Here is a 22,100-nt window from a genome sequence, read left to right as displayed (position 1 = left end):
TCGGGGGCTCACAGCCGGCCGTGCAAGGCCATGATGGCATGCACCTGCCCGGGGTCCCACGTCCTGCCCCACTCCAGCCTCCACCCTGCTCTCAAAGCTTTCCCACCCCCACTGAGAGAACACTGAGCAGCCCCCCATGGATCTGCTGCCCCAACCAAGGTGCGTGGGGAGGAGACCGGCAGGTGTGGCCCGAGGGGCTCCCCCAGTCCTTTTGTCCCCCAGCGAGTGCCTTGTTCTGCAGCGTTGGTGTGTTTGTGAGTTGTTGGAAATGCAGGATTTGTGGGCATAATGTGTACCTGTCTAAATAAATCACTGTTTCATAGCCTGGGCCTTAATGTTGTCTAAATGCCGAGGGATGAGCAAACAGCAGGGCCCGTCATTCAGGGCAGCGCGGGACCACAGTTCTGGTGGGGGGGGGTGATTTTCTCTGGAGAAGTCATGACACCAAGTCACTGCGTCCATGGAGCTCTGGGCCCCACACATTTGGGTCTGTGTGAGACCGGCGTCCTGGGAAGTGGGAATTTCACATGCAGGGCCCCAGCCTGTCCTGGAAGCATCCACCAGGGGTCCACGGGTCCAGGAGCCCCAAAGGAGGCCCAGGCTGGGTCCATCATATCAGCTCATCACGCTTCATCCCACTGCAGGGGGACCCTACATGGAGGGGACGACTGGGACGTCCCCCAGCCTGGCTGAGCCCCTGTGGCCATGGGTGTCATGCTGTCCCACTCGCTGCCTGAGGGCACCAGTTGTCTCTGAGGGGAAGAGAAGAAGCCCCTCCCACCCTTGCCCCTGCCCCTGCCCCAGCAGGGGAGGACCTCTGGGACACAGGCCCTCCACCCTGCATGTGGTGGGTGCTGGGGGGTGGATCCCTCCCTGGGCACTAGCCACCCTTCCATGCGTGGTGAACACACGGTGTCTCCACGCCTCGGTCCCTGGAGAACGACGTTGAAAGGAGCAGGCCCACCCTGAAGTCACGCTGGGGTCTCTGCTTATAGAACATTCTAGAAAGGACAGAACAGTAGCAATGCAGAACAGACGGGAAAAGCTGGCGGGGGCGCAGAAAGGGCAGGAGCGGAGGGGGGCATGTGTGGCCTTGAAGGGGGCAGGAGGGACTCTCCCTGTGATGGACACGTGCCGAACTGACCTATCACGTCAGCATCCCTGCGGGGACACGGATGAGATATCTGCAAGATGCCACCGCTGGGGAAGTGGGGCGAGGACACACGGCTCTGCGCCACTCCTCACAGCGACGGGGCTACACGGTCCCAGAATCAAAAGGTTGATTAGAAAGTGATTGGTTTTTATAAAACAGCTAAAGGTGCCGTGGTCTTGGGAGTCCGGGCGCGTCCCCGACGGGAACAGGAGGCCCTGGTGGGACCCGGGGCAGCCGCCTGCCTCGGGCACGAGCGAGGTGCGGGCGGAGGGCACAGGGTCAGGAAAGGACCGCCCGGAAGAGAGCGAGGGCCTGGCCCGAGTTACCAATTAACTGGCCCACTGGTTTTCCTTTAAATAATGCGAACGCACCCGGCGTCCGGCAGGAGCGAGTGGGGAGCATGGCGCGCGCGGGGGCAGTGGAGCCGCGCGGGGGGCAGCGGCCGGCGTGGGCCAACAAGCTGCAGTACCTGCTGAGCTGCATCGGCTTTGCTGTGGGGCTGGGCAACATCTGGAGGTTTCCGTACTTGTGCCAGACCTACGGCGGAGGTGAGCCGCCCCCACGGCCCCCGCCACCCGGGGAGCCTGTGCAGTGGCCGTCCAGCCTGCTGGGTCCCAGGGGAGCTTTCCGAACACCGTCCTTCATGAGGCTCGTTGTAGGCTGGTGACCCCCCCGTCTGTGCCCGGCCAGGGCACCCCCCCTTCACCAGCGCCCAAGGTGGTGCCAGGCAAGCCGGCCCCACCTGCCACCCACGGCCCCGGGGAGCAGACACGGAACGTTGCCCAGGCCAGGCCGGTCCTTTTCTGGGGGTGCAACCTTGGGGCCCGTCGGGTCTCAGGGTCGGGTCCACTTGCCATCAAGCCCCCTTCCGCACGCGTAAGACCCGAGGCCCCCGGAAGCCCTATAGGGCGATCCTCCTGCATCCACCAGCCCCTGGCTGGAAATGTGGGGGCTGTTTGCTTTGAGGGCGATGCCTCTGGCCCCCAGCAGGAGCAGGGCAGAAGCGAAGGTCTGTGTACTGTGGCTGATGGGAGTTGTTCTGGCCCCTTCCCAGGGCACACAGTGGCCTCCCGGCCATGCTGGGCAGACAGCGGTCCGGCTACATTGGGGGGGGGGTGCAGGCTGGGGGTCTTCGGGACCTGTTCAGAGCAGACCGGGTGGGGGTAGTGCCGGGGGTGGCATCCCTGTTTATGAGGAAATGGCTTCCTGGAAGTTTATTATTTTTTCCTGATTATAAGAAGCTGGAGGAGACGTCTCTCCTGGAACCGCTGTCCCCGAGGTGTCAGAACCTCCATGGGGTTTGGGGCTGGGTGGGCACCGTGGGCCGTGGGTCACCTGAGACTGAGGGTTTCCTTGGAGGCACAGAGCACTCCGCAGTCCAGGGGGAGGGGGAGAGCCGGGGCTCCTAGGGCCCCTGAGCTGCCCTGTGCATCAGGAGACGTACATTCGGGCTCAGAGGGGTGACCCGCATGCTGGTGGTCAGTGCAGGTCAGTAAATGCTGCTTGGAACCGAACCAGTTGGGTATCACTCTGTGCTGTGTCGTGCCGGGACTGTCCCAGGAACGTAGCTTCCAGAACCCGTGTGTTGGCGCTGTCTGGCCCGAGGGCCTCCGGCGGGCTGTGTCCCCGCCACTGGGTGCCAGGACCAGCCCGTCACCACCTGAGCTCATGGGCTGGGGGACCCTGCTCTTTAAACAGTTCTTTTAGGCCCTATTTCCAGGTGTGAAGCACTTCGTGAAATGTCATGACATGTTTAAGTTTCAAAACTCATACTTTTCCTTTTTTTTTTTTAAAATATTTAATTTATTTATTTGACAGAGATAGACACAGCCAGCGAGAGAGGGAACACAGCAGGGGGAGTGGGAGAGGAANTAAATATTTAATTTATTTATTTGACAGAGATAGACACAGCCAGCGAGAGAGGGAACACAAGCAGGGGGAGTGGGAGAGGGAGAAGCAGGCTCATAGCGGAGGAGCCTGATGTGGGGGCTCGATCCCATAACGCCAGGATCACGCCCTGAGCCGAAGGCAGACGCTTAACCGCTGTGCCACCCAGGCGCCCCAAAACTCATACTTTTCCTAAGCAAGCACCCCTCACATGCGAGAATGCTTGTATCTCACTTCGACTACCACTGATTACTTTGATAGTAAGATGAGCAGATGACCTATTGCGTTTCTATTCTGCGCAAACTCATGTCCCCTGAGGGTGAATATTTTCTGTCCTTAGTGATTACTCAGGTCTGTAGGCTTCTCTTTAAGGATGAGACTTAAAAGGCAACTTAAAAGGCAGAATGAGGGGAAACACTCAGCCGCACCTGCAGGGCATTCTGTCGCCTCCGCACGGCTTCTGGGTGAGCGTCAGCCCCCGCGGTCAGGGCGTGGACCCCACCAGTGGCCGGTGCAGGGCAGCGTGGAGACCCTCCAAGCACCTGCTCGGGTCTAAGTTTCCAGCCCAGGAATCATTCACGACCATGTCCATGGCAACACAAGTGGGACATCGAGTGAGTGGCCTGCAATCTCCACACGGCCGTGTTGCAAGCTCAGCAACATCCATGGAGACTGCGGAGTCATGCATGGATGTGATGACCCTAGTTGGACAGTCAGTCCAAATGTCCAGCAGGGCGAGTCATCTCACTCCTGTGTCGACCCGGTTCTGCGTTGGCCGTCACTGTCCCCCGTGACTTCACAGCCAGGCTGTGGATTCCACGGAAGACTCTCGGTTTCACGGGCGTCGCGTGGGATTTCTAGATTGTCAGGGGGCGAATGTCCGTCTTGGCAACACTGAGTCACCCCATCCACAGAGACAGAGTATCACGCTCCCGCCCTGGTCTTCTCCGTCCTTCATTTTCTCCTCCGGACGATGTCGGGTGTCTTGTTCCGATTCTCGGCTGTGCCGGGCTCTGCAGCCATCCCCTTTTCTCCGTGCCATTTTCTCAGAGGACGGGACCCGCGTGCCTGGCCTCCAGCACCCCTCCGGCTGGCGATGCGCGGGGCTTTCGCCACCCCCAGCCCCGACCAGAAAAAACTCTCATCGTCTGACACCACACGTGTGAGGGTTTTGCCCACACCAACCAATTCTCCCAATCCGGGCAGAATTTAACCCATTTCTGCCAACCCACCTGAAGTGAGCGCGAACCCTGCGGCACCACCCGCACCTCAGACCCCAGTCTCAAGTAGTGGTTCCCCGCAGGGTCCGCAAAGTCCATCCTAGTCTGCTACAAGTCAGGGGCACCAACGTTCCCTCCTCAGGTTCAGAACTTTGCAAGAAGGGCTCACAGAGCCCAGGAAACAGCTCACTCGCCGACCAGGTTTCTAGAAAGCATACAGCGCCACAGCGGCCACGCGGCAGCCTGCACAGAGTGGGGGCGTCAGAGCCCCCCGCGCTTTCGGGTGCCGCGCCCTCCGGCACCTCCCGCGTTCACCAGCCTGGAAGCTCTCCAAGCCCCGCGGCTCACGTTTCCACGGAGGTTCCTTCCTGTACGGTGGATTGAATCACCGGCCTGGGCCATTAGCAGTTTGCAGGCCCTCTCCCCAGCCCGAGCTCCAGGTGGGGCTCGAAGTCCCACCTCTCTAATCCCACGGCTGGGTCGTCCTGCGACCGGCGCCCTCCTCCAAACCGGCTTGGTTTTTATCCAAGTCACGGACCACACGCGTTTTGGACGGGGCCGAACTGCACCCACACGCAGTAAAGCTACGACTGTGCCGCTCTCCCCCTGTGATCACAGAGCTGCTCCCTCCCTTCGCCCCGAAGCTGATTCAGCTGCACCAGGTCGGATACGAGGAGAAACCCCCCCTTCCCCTGGACTGGTCCTCCCGGGGGGTCCCTGCCGTGGGCCTGCTGGCTGTGACCCTCCCCGCACAGCCGGGGATCCGTGGGTCCTGGCCGGCCTGGAGCCTGCATGCCCTTTCCAGACAGTGGGTCAAATACCAGGGACCCAGAGCCACTGTCTGACGGCCAGCACCTGCCCGTGGGGCCTGGGCCACTGGTTCCCTCCGTCCTCACCATGCTGCAGGTGTGCGCTCGAGGCGCAAGGGAGGCTGGGAGGTGCACACACCTGCACACCCCCAGTGCGTGGTGTGGGTGGGGTGGGACGGGAAGAAGGGCAGGCTGGGGAGGGCTCCTCCATCTGGACCCTGAACCCCTGGCCTGTGATTGGCCCCTCTTCCTGCCAGGAGCTCCTTGAAGTGGTCCGGGCTGTATTCACACCCCCAGCTCCAAGCCCCTGCCCACAGGTGCCCTGGTCATCCCTGGGGTGTCCGGTGCATCCCTCAAGGCCGTCTCTGAGAATTCCACATTGTTCTTCCAAGCTCCTTGGCGGTTTCGCCACTATATGCATGACACCAACAGGCACTGCTTTGCCCCAAATACTGGCGTCCTGTGCAGAAGCTGATGTGGGCTGAGTGGCCACCTGTCCTCCCCAGGGCCTCAACTCAGCATCAAAACCTCTGACCACGATGCAAAATCCCCGGGAGAGACTGGCCCTCAGGGAGGCTGGACCTGCACTGGACCTGCCGGGCCAGGGAAATGCAGGGAGCACGTTCCCCGACATGGCCCTCCCTGTGCATGCAGGTGGGGGAAGCGGCTGTCAGTCCTGGAGCATCTAAGGGCCAGCAGGCCCACACACTGTGGTTAACTGGAAGAAAATGCAGCTCTCAACTGTATGGGGACTCCTTTCCCCCAACAGTATGAGAACACCCGCAGTCCCGTGGGATGTGGGAACTGGCATCTCCCCACAGGCGCCCCCAGGTGACCTGGCGGGGCCACTCAGGGCTGTGGGCTCTGGGAAAGGCCAGGCCCCTCGCTCCTCACACTCGTGGCCTTTTCTCCTGCTCCCGCCACCACTGGCTTCTGGTGCAGAAAGTGTGGCTCTCCCATCGATCCCATCTAGGCGGCCAGTGTGTGCTCCCTTGGGGGACCACGGAGCCTCACTCCGCCGTGGCTACGGGTACCCACCCCCCAGCATCCAGACATGCAGGGGTGATGGTCATGTCCAGGCATGGAGAGACAGGTTCCCGCCTCCACTCAGGCACAAGGCTCGAGAGACCATTTCACATGTCCACCTTCTCCAACATTCTGCCAGGAGCCAGACCAGCCCCATATCACAGGAGGCCCCGTAGTTGGGGTGTGGGGTGTCCCTGTAAGAACAACACGGCTCGTCGTGGCATGAAACTTGCCCCCAAGGTCTCACAAGGTGGGACTCTGCCGAGTGGCTTGAAACAGCAGCCGACCAGGTGGCCGACGTGCAGACCAGTCCGTCCCAGCCCAAGGCCCCTCCAGGCAGTCGTTGACCCTCCGCTGACCCGTGTCTCTGCAGGGGCCTTCCTCATCCCCTACCTCATCGCCCTGGTCCTCGAGGGGATCCCCATCTTCTACATAGAGCTGGCCATCGGCCAGCGCCTGCGGAGAGGCAGCATCGGGGTGTGGACGGCCATCTCGCCCTACCTGGGCGGCGTGGGTAGGCTGCTGCCCTCTGACCCCTGCCCAGAGCTGCTGGGAGGGTGGGGGTCTGCAGGTCCCGGATGTGCCCTGTGTGAGCGCGTCCTTCCAGCTCGTACTCAGTGACCCTGCAGAAGACGGGCCCGGACGTAGCAGTTCGGGTAGATGGGCGTGGCAGCGTCCCTGTGGGAGCTGGGTCTGCTCGTGCTCTGACTAAGCCTCCTCCAGGAGGCCCTGCTTGGTTCCCCCACAGCCCAAGCAGGGATCTGGGTGCAGGGCGCTGCGTGGGGTCAGCTCAGGGTGCAGGAGGAGGAGGCAGCAGGCCCAGCCCCACGGAGCAGCAGCAAGCGGTCCTGGATCACCGGGCGTATGTGCCCGCGGGCACTGAGCCCACACACCTGGGAGCTTGAGAGTGTCCAGGGGGGCCTACACAGAGGGGAAGCCTGATGCCCGGAGTGCCATGAGGTGGGTGCTGCAAGGAGGGGTCCGAGCAGCGCTGCAGCGCTGTCTGCAGGGCCTGCCGGGAAGCCCGTGGAGAGGCAGACGCCGGCCCAGCTGAGGGAGGGGCCACATGGGCGTGAGCACAACGCGTCGCCCTCCGTGCAGGGGCCCCATGTGGGCTGGCGGGGGGTGAGCAGCAGGAGGCCTGGGGGACGACAGGGAGCCGGAGTGGGGTGCTGGGTGTCTGGAGCTCTGTGGCCAGGGAGAGGGGGAGGAGCTGACCGCTGCCTGTCCGCAGGGCTGGGCTGCCTCACCGTGTCCTTCCTGGTCAGCCTGTACTACAACACCGTCCTGACGTGGGTGCTGTGGTATTTGCTCAACTCCTTCCAGTACCCACTCCCCTGGAGCTCCTGCCCGCTGGACCTCAACCGCACAGGTAGCGCTGGGGGGCAGGACGCTCAGCCCTGCCTCCCGCGGGCCCCGCATGGGCTCTCCTGAACAGCACATATGAAATCCTATTCTCCTTACCCCACTGTATCTGACCACTGATGGGTCCAGGGCCCGCAGAGACCCTGTGTATTCTCAGCCCAGCTGCGTGCATGCCCAGCAATGAGAGGCTGAGTGGGCGGGACGGCGGCTTTCACTGGATTAAGTCCAGACCTCAGCCACGTGCTGCCGCAGAGATACTCACAGCACAGGAAATGTCACTCTTTCACACTGGCTCATGAAGCTTTGTTAACCCTCCTTCCCTTCCTGCATCTGCTGATACTAACTTGAGCTTGGCACGTTCTGAGCCAGGCCAGCCCAGGGGCACGTCTGGGCCGTCAGTCTCCCTGCGTCAGCCCTCTAGCCACAGCTGCATGCCCTGGGCAGCAGGGGCCACGGGTCCTGCCCCGTGTGCCTGTGCTGGTGCAGCAGCTCCAGGCCCGGTTATCCACACACTGCACTCCTGGGCGGAGGCCTGCGGAGCCCACATCCGGGCCTGAGCGCCATGGCCAGCCCCTGACAGGACCCTCCTGGTTCCAGGGTTTGAGGCCGAGTGCCAGGCCAGCAGCACTGTGAGCTACTTCTGGTACCGGCAGACGCTGAACATCACGGCCGACATCAGCGACAACGGCTCCATCCAGTGGCGGCTGCTGGCCTGCTTGGCTGCATCCTGGGCAGTCGTGTACCTGTGTGTCATCAGAGGCATCGAATCCACAGGCAAGGTGAGACCCCTGGGGTGGACCGCACTGCCTGGCTCCCTCCAGCTTGGTGTTCATGCATGGGCTTACTGGGAGGCTGTGCTGGGAGGGTGCAGACCTGAGGACCAGTGCCCTCCCTGGACGTGGGCACCTTTACCTGACGACACTCTGCTCAGACTCCAACTGGGAGGTTTCTCCACTCTTTTCCTTTTAACCTGTTTGGGTCTGCATGTTTAGAGTAGGTTTCTTGCAGATGCACCAGCTGGATCTTGTGTTTCTATCGAAGCTGGCAGTCCCTGCCCTTGTTTGGCCATTTAGACCATTTACGTTTAGTGTGACAATTAATCCAGGCTCTGTCTGCCATCCTGTGTTTGTTTCCTACCGGTCCCCTCTGTTCTCTGTTCCTGCTTCTCCCATTTCCTGGGTGTTTCTTGTGACCCCACTCTATCTGTCTGTTGGCTTGTCAGCGGCAACTGTTCTACCCTTGGGGTTGGACTAGGGCCTTGGCCATGGGTCCATCTGGAAGCGACACTGCCCCCGGGATGAGGCAGCAGCCCTCACTCGTGTTGCGCTGCCTTCCTCTGCTTTCCTGCCGCTGGCTCACATTTCACTATGATGGTCTGTGAGCGGTAAACGTGCTCCAGCATGTTCGTTTTAAACAGTTCACCATCTTCTGAAGTGAATTCAGTGATGAGGAGAAGTGTGTCAGCAGTTATTCATGTGGTTTCTGTGCAGAAGACCAGGGCAGGCCTGGGTCTCTGGCTGGAAAGCCTGACCTCGCCGTGCGCCCTCTCTTCTCCTGGGGCACGGACACACATCTTCCCTTTCAACGTCTGCAACATGGCTCCCAACACACATTTGTGGCCCTCTGGCACAGATCCAGGCACGTGCACGTGCCTGCAGATTTTCCTAGTTGGCACGTTATGGCTGCTGTCTTGTGAGGGTCTCCGTGCTTGAGAGGGACAGAATTACTGATATAGACCAAAGCAACCATTAGGCCCAACAAGCCACCAGAAATTCCAAATAGCCCTGAGATGGAAGTCACTACGGGGCATCGGGGTGACTCCCCAGCCAGTCTGTACTCAGGGACTTGGGGGTGGCCGTGAAGGTAGAGAGTCATGACATTTACTCTGTGCAGACCCCAGACCACACCCAGGAGGGGGCACTGTTCCAATGCTGGGGAGACAGGTGTGGGCAGGCGTGGCCCCAAGGCCCCTATGAAGTGGCCGGTTCTGGGCATCGGAGAGGAGGAGGAGGGCTGGTGCCTGGGAGACCTGGGGTGTGGGTAAGCGGGAGGCCCACTCGCCTGGGATGGTCAGCGCCCGCCCCACAGACACAAGCGCGTATGTGAATCTGCTTGTGACCGTCCCCATGAGCACCAGACCCTCAGAGCCTGACTGGGGCCCACAGGCCCCATGGTGCCCTCTGCGCTGGCTTGGCTGGAATCCCAGATGACTGACAGGAGGCTGGCCACGGAGGCGTTTACAGCACACCTGCCTCTTAGTGGTTGTATACGGAACAGAAACCATTGAAAAGTCTAACAATTTGGTCTTTTTTAAAGGCAATTTATTTCACAGCCCTGTTTCCTTACCTGGTCCTGACGATCTTCCTTATCAGAGGACTCACCCTGCCCGGGGCAGTCAAAGGGTTAATCTACCTGTTCACTCCGGATGTAAGTTGGTTTGAATTGAAGTCCAGGCTCCAGGAAACACATGAGTCAGAGCCCAGCCCAGCCCAGCTCGCTCCATCCCCTGGCTGTGTGAATGGCCATTAGCCAGTGGCCAGGCCGCCCATGGCCACATGCGGGTGAGGGCAAGGAGGGTGGTATGGGGTCTCAGGGAGGAGGTCAGGGTCAGGGTCAGGTGCAGGAGGAGGACTTGGTTTGGGACATGAAGCCTGGGGAATGTTGCTGGCGGGGTCCAGGGGAGGAGCCAGCTGGGGCCCCGATGTCCCCCCAGTGCCCTGCACCTCATACCTCTGAGGGCCTAGCCAGCTGCACACGTCCTAACAGGTGAGGAGTCACAGGCCCCAAGGGCCCACACTGGAGCCCGCAGCCCTCCTAGACCCTTCCACACTGTCCAGGACCCTAGCATTCCCTGGGAGTTTCCAGGGGCTGCACAGGGTGTGGATGTGCAGCAGCCCGGGTCCGTCCCCAGCAGCAGAGACACCGGGCACTGTGTCCCAGCCACTGCGGGATCCTTCAAGTCCCCAGAACCACCATGTCTGCGAGGAGCAGAATGCACACACCCAAGTCAAGCTGCTCAGACCCTTTTCTCAGCCCTGAGCGGCCAGCCAGCCAAGTTCTCAGAGCTTGTGTGTCCCACGTGGATGGGAGGCGTGGCTTTGCTTAACCCAACGCAGAACAGCAAGGCCACGCTTGCCCTGTGAACCGCCATTTCAGTCGTGCGCTCTCATTGGTGGCCCTAACCTGTTCACACTCCTTCACGAGAGACGTCAGGGGGAGCTTTGGGAACGTTCTGGGGCCGTGGGCTCCCTGGTGGTGTGGTTCTTCTGCGGCACAACAGGATTCTGTGTCTTCCAGGTGCAAGTTCTCTGGAACCCCCGGGTCTGGCTGGACGCAGCCACACAGATATTCTTCTCCCTGTCCCTGGCCTTAGGAGGGCACATTGCTTTTGCAAGTTATAACCCGCCCAGGTAGGGCCCGGGCTTGGGGGTGGGTTCCTTCCACCGAGGGGCTGGGCCTCCTGTCCTGAAATTTCCGGAAAGCACAGAGCCCCCCCCCCAGTGTCACATCCCACGTGGCCTGGTGTGAACTTGTGACAGGAGCAGACTCGTGGGGATTCTACCAGTGATTCAGTCACGCACTGGGCCCCTACTGCAGCTTCTAGCGGGTTCCAGAGGAAGCTATTCCAGACAATCAATCCCAGGAACAAGGCCATAACCGGGGCTGACACCAACCCACAGGAAACATGTGTGTCATGCTCGAGGCCATAAAAGCAGACACACGGTGTATATCAGCCATCCCTGGTCACTTAGGATGGACATGGGGCGGCCACCTCCCTGCGGGAACCGCGCACCTGCTGTAAGAACCCCCGGTGCTCAGGCACTAAAGCGCCACCCGCCATATCATAAACCAGGCGGCCACACGCCGCTGGGACCGCCCGAACTAACGTGACTTCATGTGGTGGCCGGAGCATCCCCCTCCCTGGAGTGCAGGGGTGGGGATGTAGGGGATGGGCTTGGGGGTTTCACACGACTACGCCTGGCAAGTGACCACCTCCGCCCACTCCATGTGGCTTGTGTGCGTTCCTCCCGTGGAGATAATCTCCCCAAAACCCCTGCCAAGCTCCACTGTGCCCCATGTTGTCCTCAGCTCCCTGTGTCCAGGCCTGGGGGACAGGGGTGGAGGCTGAGGGTTTTAGACCATCCACTGTCTTGAGCTGGGGTGGGTGGGGAGGGGCCTGGTGGGGAGGGAGTCAGCAGGGAGGTGTGGTCAGGGAGGGATCAATGGGAAGAGAATCAGCAAGGAGCTAGTTAGGGAGGGGTCAGCAGGGAGAGGTGGTCAGGGAGGGGTCAGAGGAGAGGGGGTTGGTAGGGAAGGGGTTATTGGGGAAGGCATTAGGGAGGGGGTCAATGGGGGAGGGGCCAGTGGGGAGGGGGTTAGCAGGGAGGGGTGGTCAGGGAGGGGTCAGCGGGGAGGGGACTGTGGAAGGGGGTCCGAGATTGTCCTGAGACTAGGGGGAACAGTGCCAGTGCTCGGGGTCATGGGCGTGCAGGCTCCGTGTGTCGGGCGTGTCCCAGGTCCGGTGTGGAGATAGCCCTAAGCACAGAGGCACCGCGTGTGTGTGTCTGCCAGGAACAACTGTGAGAAGGACACAGTGACCATCGCCTTGGTCAACAGCATGACCTCCCTCTATGCGTCCATTGCTGTGTTCTCTGTTTTGGGATTCAAGGCGGCCAATGACCACGGGCATTGCCTGGACAGGTGAGCACGGGGCCCTTGGCTCTGAGGGAGGGGTGTCCACAGCGCTCGGCCTTCAGATGCTTGCTGTTCTGGGCCCCACACGACCACCTCTTCCTTCCTGAGGGGAGGGGGGCGGGGAGTCTCCAGAAGTTCGCGTCCACCCGCAGCCGAGAGCGTGACCCGATGTGGAGGTGGGGTCCTGGCAGACACTGGTTAGGATGAGGTCACACCAATCCAGCGACTGTGTCCTTACAAGAGACAGGCGGAGACACGCAGATGCGCATGGGGGAGGCCGTGTGAGGAGGCAGACAGAGGTTGGAGGGACGCCTGGGCGCCAGGAGCTGGAGAAGGTGGGAGGGACCCTCCCCTGGAGCCTCGGGAGGGAGTGTGGCCTGGCTGACACCCCTCCCGTGGACTTCTGGCCTCAGAGCTGGGAGAATAAATGTCCGTTCGCTTGCGGCTTTCAGTCTGTGGTCGCTGGCCACGACAGCACAGGTCACTGAGGCCTCAGGGCGGCCTGTGCACATGGGACAGTTGCATCAATGCCACGGCGTTGCTAAGGCTGTCAGTTCTTGCTCCCAAATAGCCCTCCAGAGGCGGTCCACCAGGCAGACCCGTGGCGGGGTGCAGGCTCGCCCCTCCACAATGCTGCCGGGCATCCACAGTGCCGAGGGCAGCCCCGTCAACGGTGACACCTGTGCTAACCACGCTCTGGCCACGCTCAGGGCCACGGCCCACAGAGGGCAGAGGGGGACATGGAGCAGCCACACCAGGCACAGCTCGAGCTTGGGTGCTATGGGATGTGTGCACCCACTGGAATGTTCTGGGAAGACTGCAGCGCCCACATGGTGAACAGTGTGACCCCCTGGGGAGCAGCAGGGGCAGCGCTTTCAGCTGTCTCCACTGAGCACTGTGACCCAGTGTGTGCTCACGGTGACAGCCGTGACTCGGGCCTGAACGAGGCTCCTCTGCCATGTTCTCTGCGAGCCACAGCCCGGCAGCCTCGCGCATCAGCCACCAGACCACAGTGCCGCGCTGCCCTTGGGGGACACTTTAAACAGCAAAATCACCAGCAAAGAGCATAGAGCATAAAACTGCGAACAGCGTGGCCCTAAGCTGACTGTAAGGATGCCTGTGATCGTATGAGCTGCAACCAGAGAGCAGAGCGTCGCCTGCTGACCTGGGCCCCGGGCGACTCTGCACACAGCCACTAATAACCCCAGAAGTGTCACGAGTACTAATTTTGAGGTTACAAAGAGATTTCAGCAAGTAGGTAAAGTAAGAAGTTCGGGAATACCCACGGGCCTGTGTTTGAGCCGCGAGCCTCGAAGCCTGTGAGCAACTGCTGGTGCCGGCGGGTGGACGTAACTAGGCCACTGTTCCTCCCGAGCCCTCCCCGGGCTCTGCCCCGGTGCACAAGGCAAGGAGGCAGGGGGCTGCCGCTGCCCCCTATACCCTCAGGGGAGTGTCCCCTCCAGGCCGGGGTCCCTCTGTCCCTGCAGCGGTGCTGGTGTCCTTCTGGATGTTTCTGGGGTGCAGCGTGCCCAGCCGAGCATGCACGGGCCTGTCTGTGTCTCTGCAGAAACACTCTCCATCTCATCAATGAGTTTGACTTCCCCGACCAGAGTGTCTCCAGGGGCGACTATGCCGCCGTCCTCGCTCACCTGAACGCCACGCAGCCTGAGAGGGTGGCTAGGCTCCCCCTGGAGGCTTGCCGCCTGGAAGACTTTCTGGATAAGGTACCCAGACGGCTGCGATCTTCCCCCCAGACGTGGCCCAGGCTGGCCTGACAGCTGGGAACAAAGGACTCTGGGGCAGCCTTGTGCCTCTGCAGGGCTGGGCTTCCAGAAAGCCTGTGGCCTCAGATGCAATGTGTCCGACAGGGCCCTGCCCAGGGGCTGGGAGCCAGCCTGACCCAGGAGACTGGGTGTTGCTGGTGCACTCAGCTGCGGGTGGGGGCAGAGGATGGGTCATAGAGCCAGGGTGTGGCCGGAGTTGGGAGGCTGCCCCAAGGGTGAGGGGCAGCTGTGGACCCCTGGATATGGGGGTGATGCCCCTGAGCCCAACACCCCTGGGCCTACAGTCGCCTGCTAGCTGCAGGGTATTAGGGGAAAGGTTCCGTTCCCTCAGAGGTGCGCTGGTGGCTGGTCTAGCCACAAAGGGCAGGGCCTGGCGCCTGCGATGGGGAGGGGTCACCGTGTGTGTCGCAGCGCCAGGGCCCCGTGCACGTGTGTTGCAGAGTGCCTCCGGCACGGGCCTGGCCTTCATCGTCTTCACGGAGGCCATCCTCCACATGCCGGGGGCCCCCGGGTGGGCCGTGCTGTTCTTCAGTATGCTCTTCACCTTGGGCCTGTCATCCATGTTCGGGAACATGGAAAGCATCATCACACCGCTCCTGGATATGGGGGTCACGCACAGATTCTTCCCCAAGGAGGCCCTGACCGGTGAGTGGACAGCCAGCCCACTTGTAGGCCTGTCCTGCCTGTCCCCCCGCCTCCTGGCCGTCTGTTCCCTGCTGCCTGCTGTCCAGATACCCTTCCTCCATGAGCGTCCCAGCGGGAGGCTGGGTCTGGCCTCGTCACCCCTCAGGGCCGGTCCCGGAGTCTCTGCACTGACTTGGCATCCCACGAGGGCCATCGTGGGGACCTCAGGGTCGGGCAGGGGCAGAGCAGGGGTTACTCCCAGCACTGCCCACGGACACCAAGCCCCCATCATGTGCGTCCTCCTGCCCCCGGACGTGGTGCCGGGAGGGCCAGAGAAGCGGGGGCACCGGCTCAGACGAGGGGCGCCGCCGTCCCTCCAGGGCTGGTCTGCCTGCTCTGCTTTCTCTTGGCCATCTGCTTCACGCTGCAGTCGGGGAACTACTGGCTGGAGGTGTTGGACAGCTACGCCGCACCCCTGAACCTCGTCATGTTCGCCTTCCTCGAGGTGGTCGGGGTCACTTATGTGTACGGGATGCGCCGGTGAGTGTGCGTCCCCTCGGGACCCCGCCCGCCTGCTCCCAGCACCCCTGTGCGCGGGGCACGGGCATCGCGGTAGCTGCTGTCCCGGGCCGCGCAGGGTGGGCAGGACCACCTGAGCCCCTCCCAAAGCAGACGTGGGGCGGCTCCCAGCTGTCCAAGAAGCACAATCGGGACCCTGCCCCACCTGCTGCTTGGGCCTCCAGCCTGTGGGGGTGGGCGACAAGATGGCCTGTCTGCAGCCACGCAGGGCAGAGTCCGAAAGCCCAAGGACAGGTGGACACTAGGGCACTGGGGGGCCCTCCTGCCCTGACCCTGTCCTGGAGGCCTCCGAGGAGGCCCAGCACAGGTCCTGCCAATCGCCACCTGACTCTGGCCCACTGCACACCCGGACTCACAACTACACCACACCTGCCACCTCTGTCGCTCACATGTCACACCTGCAGTCACACCTGTGCTCACACCTGTCCCACCTTCCTCACACTGGTCACTTATACCTGTCACACCTGTGCTCACACCTGTCCCACCTTCCTCACACCTCTGCTCACACTGGTCACTTATACCTGTCACACCTGTGCTTACACCTGTCACACCTATGCTTACACCTGCCACTCGTACCTGTCACACCTGCATTTACACCTGTGCTCACATCTGTACTTACACCTGCCAATCATACCTGTCACACCTGCAGCTCACACCTGTCAGTCTCACCTCTCACACCTGTGACCCTTGACCATAGCCCTGCTCAGATGGTTCTAGAAGCTGTGACCTCTGTCCTTGCTCCCTAGAGGGTCCTGGGAGGCCCCAAATGCCAGGGCATTCACCGCTGTTCTGTGGGCACGGGGAGCAGAGGGCCAGAGGGCTTGTCCCACCTGGAGAGGGAGTAGCAAGAGGCAACCATCCGGGGGGACTAGCCCAACAATGTGGAGAGAAACAGTGAGCCCTGGGCACAGCCAGCCATGCGCTGTCAGGCAGAGACACTCAGGAGAGCAGCTGAGGGAGGGGCTGTGAGGAGGGTCCTGTCTTCCTGACAGCTCCTGGGCAGAGCTGACACCATGGCCCAGGGTGTCTGCGTGGCTGCTGCGTGTCCTGGGTCACCTCCACCCCACCCCACCCCTGGGGCCCCGGCAGAACCCCCAGGAGCCCCAGCTGGATGACCTGCTCCCTGGGGCCTTCTCCCATGCTGACTGGGGGCCTGAGAGTGACAACCTTTCTGAGTGGCAGCAACGGTCAGAGTGGTGGTGGGGACATTCCCCGTGGGCCCTATCTCGGTGACACTGGCCGAAGGCCACTGGCTGAGTGGGCGCGTGGCCACCCCTGAGCCCAGTGTCTCTGTGCCAGGTTCAGTGATGACATAGCCGGCATGACTGGGAGGCGGCCTGGTCTCTTCTGGCGGGTGACCTGGAAGGCGGTCAGCCCACTGCTGCTGCTGAGCATTTTTGTGGCCTACATTGCTGTCCTGGCCCGGACACCGCTGAGCTACAGGGCCTGGAACACCCAATACGTAGGTCCTGCGGGCGGAGCTGGGAGCCGCCTCAAGCCTGGCCTGGCCCTTCCCTGGTGCCACTCAGAGCCCAGATGACATCCTAAATGACCTTGTGGGCCTCCAGACCTCCAGGGCCCCTGGGGGCATCAAAGCCAACCGTGGTAGGGACCTTGGGCAAGGCCTCAGTGGCAGGAGGACCTGAGCAGTTTCCAGGTCCCCAGAGCAGCTCACCCAGGGACGCGGCCTTGAGTCACGCTTCACATGCACTGTGGGGCTGGCCCGCAAATGCCCGCTCCTGGTCTGAGTCGAGGAAAGGTGGGTAGGGTGCACGTCACCGGGCTGCCACTGAGCATGGTCAGAAGACAGGGAGCACAGGTCAGTCTCTGCTGCCAGCCCTTGTCCACTGGGCTGCGCTATGAGCTGCGTGGGTCCTGCCGGCCTGCCACCTATCTGGCCCCTCAAAGCCTCACCTGTGGTGCTGCCCTTCCTTGGGAGCATGGAAGTAACTCTGTTCCAAGCTCTCCTTAGAAAGAGGACTGGCCCCACATCGCCAGCAGTGGGCGAAGGAGAAATGGCACCATATTTCCCAAGAATTTTCATGACTATTGTCCTATCAGATTCACACGCTAGTGTCTCATGTTGACCTCAAAAGACATGCCTCAAGTTGGGTGGGTGGTGTCACCCCCTCTTACAGAATGGGAGTGGGGCACAGGGTCCAACCAGTCCTGCAGGTCAGGCCAAGGCAGCCCCCGAGGCTGTGCAGCCCCTCAGTGTGGTGGGAGGTGCTCCATAGAATGCCCCAGATCCCAGGCCCATGTCTCAGAGCCCCAATCCCCATGAAAGGCTCAGCCCGAACATGACCCTTTGGGTCCCCGTGTCCTCGCTGCAACTGCCCACCCTGGACTGAGTGAACCCTGATGCTTTCTTTCGGGAAGAGGCAGGGTGAGGCTGGCCCACACCGCTCAGTCCCTGCGGCCGAGCACAGCCTCACCTGTCCCTCCCCCAGAGGCTCACCTGTGGTCTCGTGTCCCCACAGGCACGGTTCCCTTTGCGGCAGGAGAAGTCCTACCCGGGCTGGGTGCAGGCCACCTGCGTCCTCCTGTGCTTCCTGCCCTCACTGTGGGTCCCGGCTGTGGCTCTTGGCCAGCTGCTTGCCAAGCGCAGGTGGAAGCAGGACACCTGGCAGGACAGGTGCTCGAAGCTGCAGGACAGAGGGGCCAGCTGAGGGCCGGGCTGGGGGTGGCAGGGAGGACCAGCCTGTGTGCCACTTGCTCAGAGAGCCGGACCCCATTACACACTTGCCCAGACCCTGACCTGTGGCTGCTGCTTGCCAACACCATTGCACTCCGCAGACCCTGCTCATGTCACAGGCCAGCTCCCTCACCACGGTCCACACTGTCCGTCCAGACCGGAGAGAGCCTGTTGTCCAGCCCCTGGGGCCCTGCCCTCTGGGGCACCGCACGGAGCTGCCTGGGTGGCCGTACACTGTGTCCAGCTGCCCAGCAGATCCATCTATGGGCAGAAGGGCAGGCGGGCCCGGGGGCCAAGCAGGCTGGCAGAGCGGCCTCCGGGGCGGCTCACATCCACACCACGTGCCGCTGGGGCCTGGCGCCACCGGAGTTGAGGGAATCTGAAGGGTCATTCCCAAGGGAGAGTGGAGGCTGTCCCCCCGGTGGGTGGTAAGGGAAGCCCCTTTCTGGCTGAGAGCACTCAGGGGATGGGTGGGGCGGACCCTCTCAGGCAGCAGGGGCCTGGGTCCATGTCGAGGCCCAGGGCTGGGCAAGCCAGTGTGTGGGGGATCCTCACTGCGTCTACGGCCTGGCCACTCCCGCCCCGGGACGTGTCCCCGCTGCGTGAGCACAGGCAGGGGCTGGGGTCCAGCTGCGGCCACAGCCAGGTTCCACAGGCCCTGGACACTCTCCTGACCTTACTGCTGAGAACACCACTCTTTGTCCTTTAAAAATTTCCTCAGAGACTCAAATGTGGGTCAAGAAGGTACAAAAAGGCTGATTCTCATTCAGGTTCCTACTGTCTCCAAAGGAATGCTTCACTCACTCCACACCAGACCCTTCTAAGCCTCAGTGGAGGGGCACTTCCTCACCCAGCTGCACCTGCCCTCCTGTGCACCTCCCTCCCCCTCCTTCCATCTGTTTCCTCCCTCCCTCCCCTCCATCTATCCATCTGCTCCCCCTCCCTCCATCCATCCTTCTGTCCATTCATCTCCTCCCCCTCCCTCCCCGCTCCATCTATCCATCCATCCTCTGTCCGTCCATCCATTCATCCATGTATCCATCCATTTCCTCTCTCCCTCTCCTCCATCCATGTGTCCATTCATCTCTTCCCTCCCTTCCTCCCTCCTTCCCCCATCCTCCCCCTGCCCCCCTCCATCCCCTCTCCCTCCTCTGTGAACCAGGGATCAGGTCTGAGGTGCTGGGCCCCGACACACAGGCTTGCTCCTGACTTGCCACAGGAGGCCGTGAGCCCCCCATGCCGCTGGCATCAAACCCTGTGAAGACCCAGAACCTAATAATCCCCAGCGGGACAAACGCTGTCCAGGGTGCTGAAAAGTCCCCAGAGGAGCCTGGTCCAGGGGTGCCTGTTGGGGCTGTGTTTGTCACAGGCAGCTAGACCCCAGGAAACAGAAGCGCCTGCACTACTGTCCCCCTAAGAGGAGCTGAGTATTAAAATGGAGTTAGCCCAAGAGACCCCCTGAAGTGCGTCCCAAACCCATGGTATGGTCAGGTTGGCACCTTGGCCCCCATGCTGTGACTCTTGGCTCATGGTCCCTTCGTCCATCAAAAAGCCAGCAAGGCCAGTGAGTCCTTCTCACCTATGCCTCTCTGATACCCCATCTTCACCCTGTGATCACCCTAGGTACACCTGGATAGTTCAGGATGAGTGCCCCATCTTGAAGTCAACTGACTAGCTACCTAATCCCACCTGTACCTGTAATTCCCCTTTGCCAAGTCAGGTTCTGGGATTAGGACATGGGTGCTTTGAGGGGTCATTATTCCACCTCCCAGAGTGCCTGGGTGACTCTGAGCCCACCCAGGTTTGGGAAGCCCTTTACAGTGTGCTCACAGGTAAGCACCAACATGTCCAGGTGCAGGTGAGCGAGGGGCAGGAACTGGGGCTGGGGGGCGGGGAGTAACCGCTCAGCACGTTGGGAGGTCCTGGGGGCACCGTTTATGCCTCCTCTTGAACCACTCATCTTGAGCTCCACCCGCTGCCTGCATGTTCAGGGAACACACCAGCCAATGAGCTTTCTAATGTGCAGCTTAGATCTAGGGAAGACCAGAAAACGGTTGTTTCCTCTTGCTTTAAAACCCTTGTTTTCATGTTTCACTGGAGGACATCTGGCCGCACACATCCTGGTTTTAAGGAGATGAACCAGAAAGAGTTTTCAGTGAATTGAGCCTGACCAAGCACCAGCCTCTTCAAGGCTGTAACACTTCAGTAAGAGCGTGTGATCCTGAGTAAAACACCGACAGCACGCCTCTACCAGAGAAACAAGTCTCAGGAGATCGTGGAGGACGGGTGGCTGAGTGGCTGACCTCTAGGGTCTGGTCTGCGATGGAAACACCAGGAATGGGCTGGTGGGCGTGTGAGCAGGTGGGGGCCAGTGGCGGGTCAGTTCAGGTGCCTGGTGTGGGGTCCTGGTGCGGCCCCAGCAGGGCAGGTCAGTCCCCCCCGTTTACGACAGCGCAGGCACCACCGCGGCCCGGTCGGCGTGCGGGTCGGGTGGGGCGCACTTCCGCACTGCTCATCTCCGGTGCATTTACGACCCGCTCCGTGGACTTGGGTCTGCCATAAACGGGTCAGCTCAGTCCCTGGGACACTCTGCACGGCGGCAGCAGTAAACAAGGCAATAGCCATAAACCCTGACATGAGATGCACTTGTGCCCTGGAAGTTTGGGCTGCATTAGCACCAGCCCCAGCCAAGGTACACTTGATAGCATCCTGGCACACGTCACATGGCCCCATCAGGGACATCCCGGAAAGAAGCTGTCCCACTATCTCAGGACACAGGCAGCCAGTTCCCTGGCAGGGCCCTTTCTTCACAGGCTACACCTTCTTTGGGCTGTTCCCCTCCTCCTCTTGTGCAATCCTTCTAGCTCTTTCCATCTGTTCAAGGATGTCTGTCCAGCACCCTGCATAGCCCCCCCACGCACACCGCAGCCCCCGCCTGGTGTTCTGGATGGGCACACAGGTGTCTCCCACATGTGGGCTAGGCCCCAACCGAGGCTAAGCCGGGGCAGAGCTCGGCTTGTCGTCCTGAGAAAGCCTGCAGCTCCACGCACAACACTCTGTCGGGGGGCACCTCTCAGGTGCTGTTAGGTGAGGCTCTGACCAGGGCGGCCAAGGGCCCTGGGTGGGGCTCCTGACCCTCCACGACCTCTAGCCACCTCCAAACTCCTAACCCTGACCTCGGAGCCACCTCCGCGCCCTGAGGGCCACTGCTCAAGACAGCCCATCCTCCCTCGGAGAACCAGGGGGTTCTCAGCGTGCGGACCCTGACCCCACCAGCAGCACCAGCAGCATCTGGAACTCCCCAAAACTGCAAATTCCCCAGATTTGCTGAAGCAGACATGGGGCGGCCCCCAGGATAGCTCAGGCTGACACCCACCACCTCATCTCCCGCTCACCCATGAACCCCCCTGCCTCTCCCAAAAGGTTGTCTGGGCCACCCTGCTGCTGCCCAGTCGGGCTGAGCTGCTCTTGCCGTAACCCGTGGGGCCGCTCATTCCCCCCGCGGTCCTCAATCTAGCCCCCGCCAGAGCCGTGACCCGTGATCCTCAGCAGAATATACACCCAAACCCGGCCCCTCCTGTGGCCCCTCTGCTGTCCCCCAGCCTGGGGGGCTCCCAGGTGTGTGAGCAGGACCCCCGCGGGCCGGCCCTCTCAAACAGCTCCGCCTGCAGAGCGCATCCCCACGACACCTGTTCCCAGGCCCAAGTACTGTTGGCCAATGCGTCTGCTCCACGCGAGCACAGCCTCAAGTTCAGCGAAACAGATGTGATGACGTAGGAAGGAAGGAACCCTACCGTGGTCAGGATGCAGGCATGGGAGAGGGGCAGGGCCATCCCCAGGAGCCCCCAGGTGATGGAGGGTCCAGAACACAGGAGCAGGAGACAAGCAGCCCAGAGGCTACCGCCTACCTCCCAAACCCACTGCCCGCTCCAAGGAACCGTCCAGAAGGAGGTCACCTGGACACTGTGAAGCCAGAGAAGAAATGTGCTCAGGAGGGAATCCAGTGTTCTGGGCCTCAGAATACGGCCCACCCCCCTTTCAGGGTCCACGGTAAGGCCAGAGTCGGCTGGATGGGGGCCTTCTGGCCCACTGCCCTGCTACACCTGCCCCGGGGGGGGGCCCTTTCCCACTTCCCCCTCCTGCCCTCAGGTCCCTGCCCCCGAAAGCCCCCTGGGACCCCCGCCAGGCCAAGGACCCTGCACACCACGTGTGGACACAGATGTGTCTGTAATCATGGAACGTGGTATGGAGGCCTCACGCAAC

General features: G+C 61.6%; 1 protein-coding gene across 1 annotated transcript; it reads left to right on the top strand.

The window, feature by feature from the left end:
• Window positions 1-1,553: 1,553 nt before the first annotated feature.
• Window positions 1,554-17,888, top strand: SLC6A18 (solute carrier family 6 member 18). The gene is made up of 12 exons (XM_019799244.2): window positions 1,554-1,701; window positions 6,469-6,609; window positions 7,330-7,467; window positions 8,058-8,239; window positions 9,777-9,887; window positions 10,758-10,870; window positions 12,033-12,161; window positions 13,723-13,879; window positions 14,380-14,584; window positions 14,944-15,103; window positions 16,442-16,604; window positions 17,623-17,888. The coding sequence occupies exons 1-12, from the start codon at window positions 1,554-1,556 to the stop codon at window positions 17,809-17,811; spliced, it is 1,836 nt and encodes a 611-aa protein (XP_019654803.1). The 3' UTR covers window positions 17,812-17,888.
• The last annotated feature ends 4,212 nt before the right edge of the window (window positions 17,889-22,100 follow it).

The sequence above is a fragment of the Ailuropoda melanoleuca genome, chromosome 3, assembly GCF_002007445.2.
Source record: "Ailuropoda melanoleuca isolate Jingjing chromosome 3, ASM200744v2, whole genome shotgun sequence".
Lineage (NCBI taxonomy): Eukaryota > Metazoa > Chordata > Mammalia > Carnivora > Ursidae > Ailuropoda > Ailuropoda melanoleuca.
Note: the sequence above shows the minus strand (reverse complement) of the source record. Positions and strands in the feature narration are given on the sequence as shown.

Excerpts from the sequence above, each read along its gene's own strand:
- SLC6A18 (XM_019799244.2), top strand. The coding sequence starts at position 1,554 with ATGGCGCGCGCGGGGGCAGTGGAGCCGCGCGGGGGGCAGCGGCCGGCG. Across the intron at positions 6,610-7,329 it reads GCCCTACCTGGGCGGCGTGG|GGCTGGGCTGCCTCACCGTG; the intron begins GTAGGCTGCTGC and ends GCCTGTCCGCAG. Across the intron at positions 16,605-17,622 it reads GGGCCTGGAACACCCAATAC|GCACGGTTCCCTTTGCGGCA; the intron begins GTAGGTCCTGCG and ends GTGTCCCCACAG.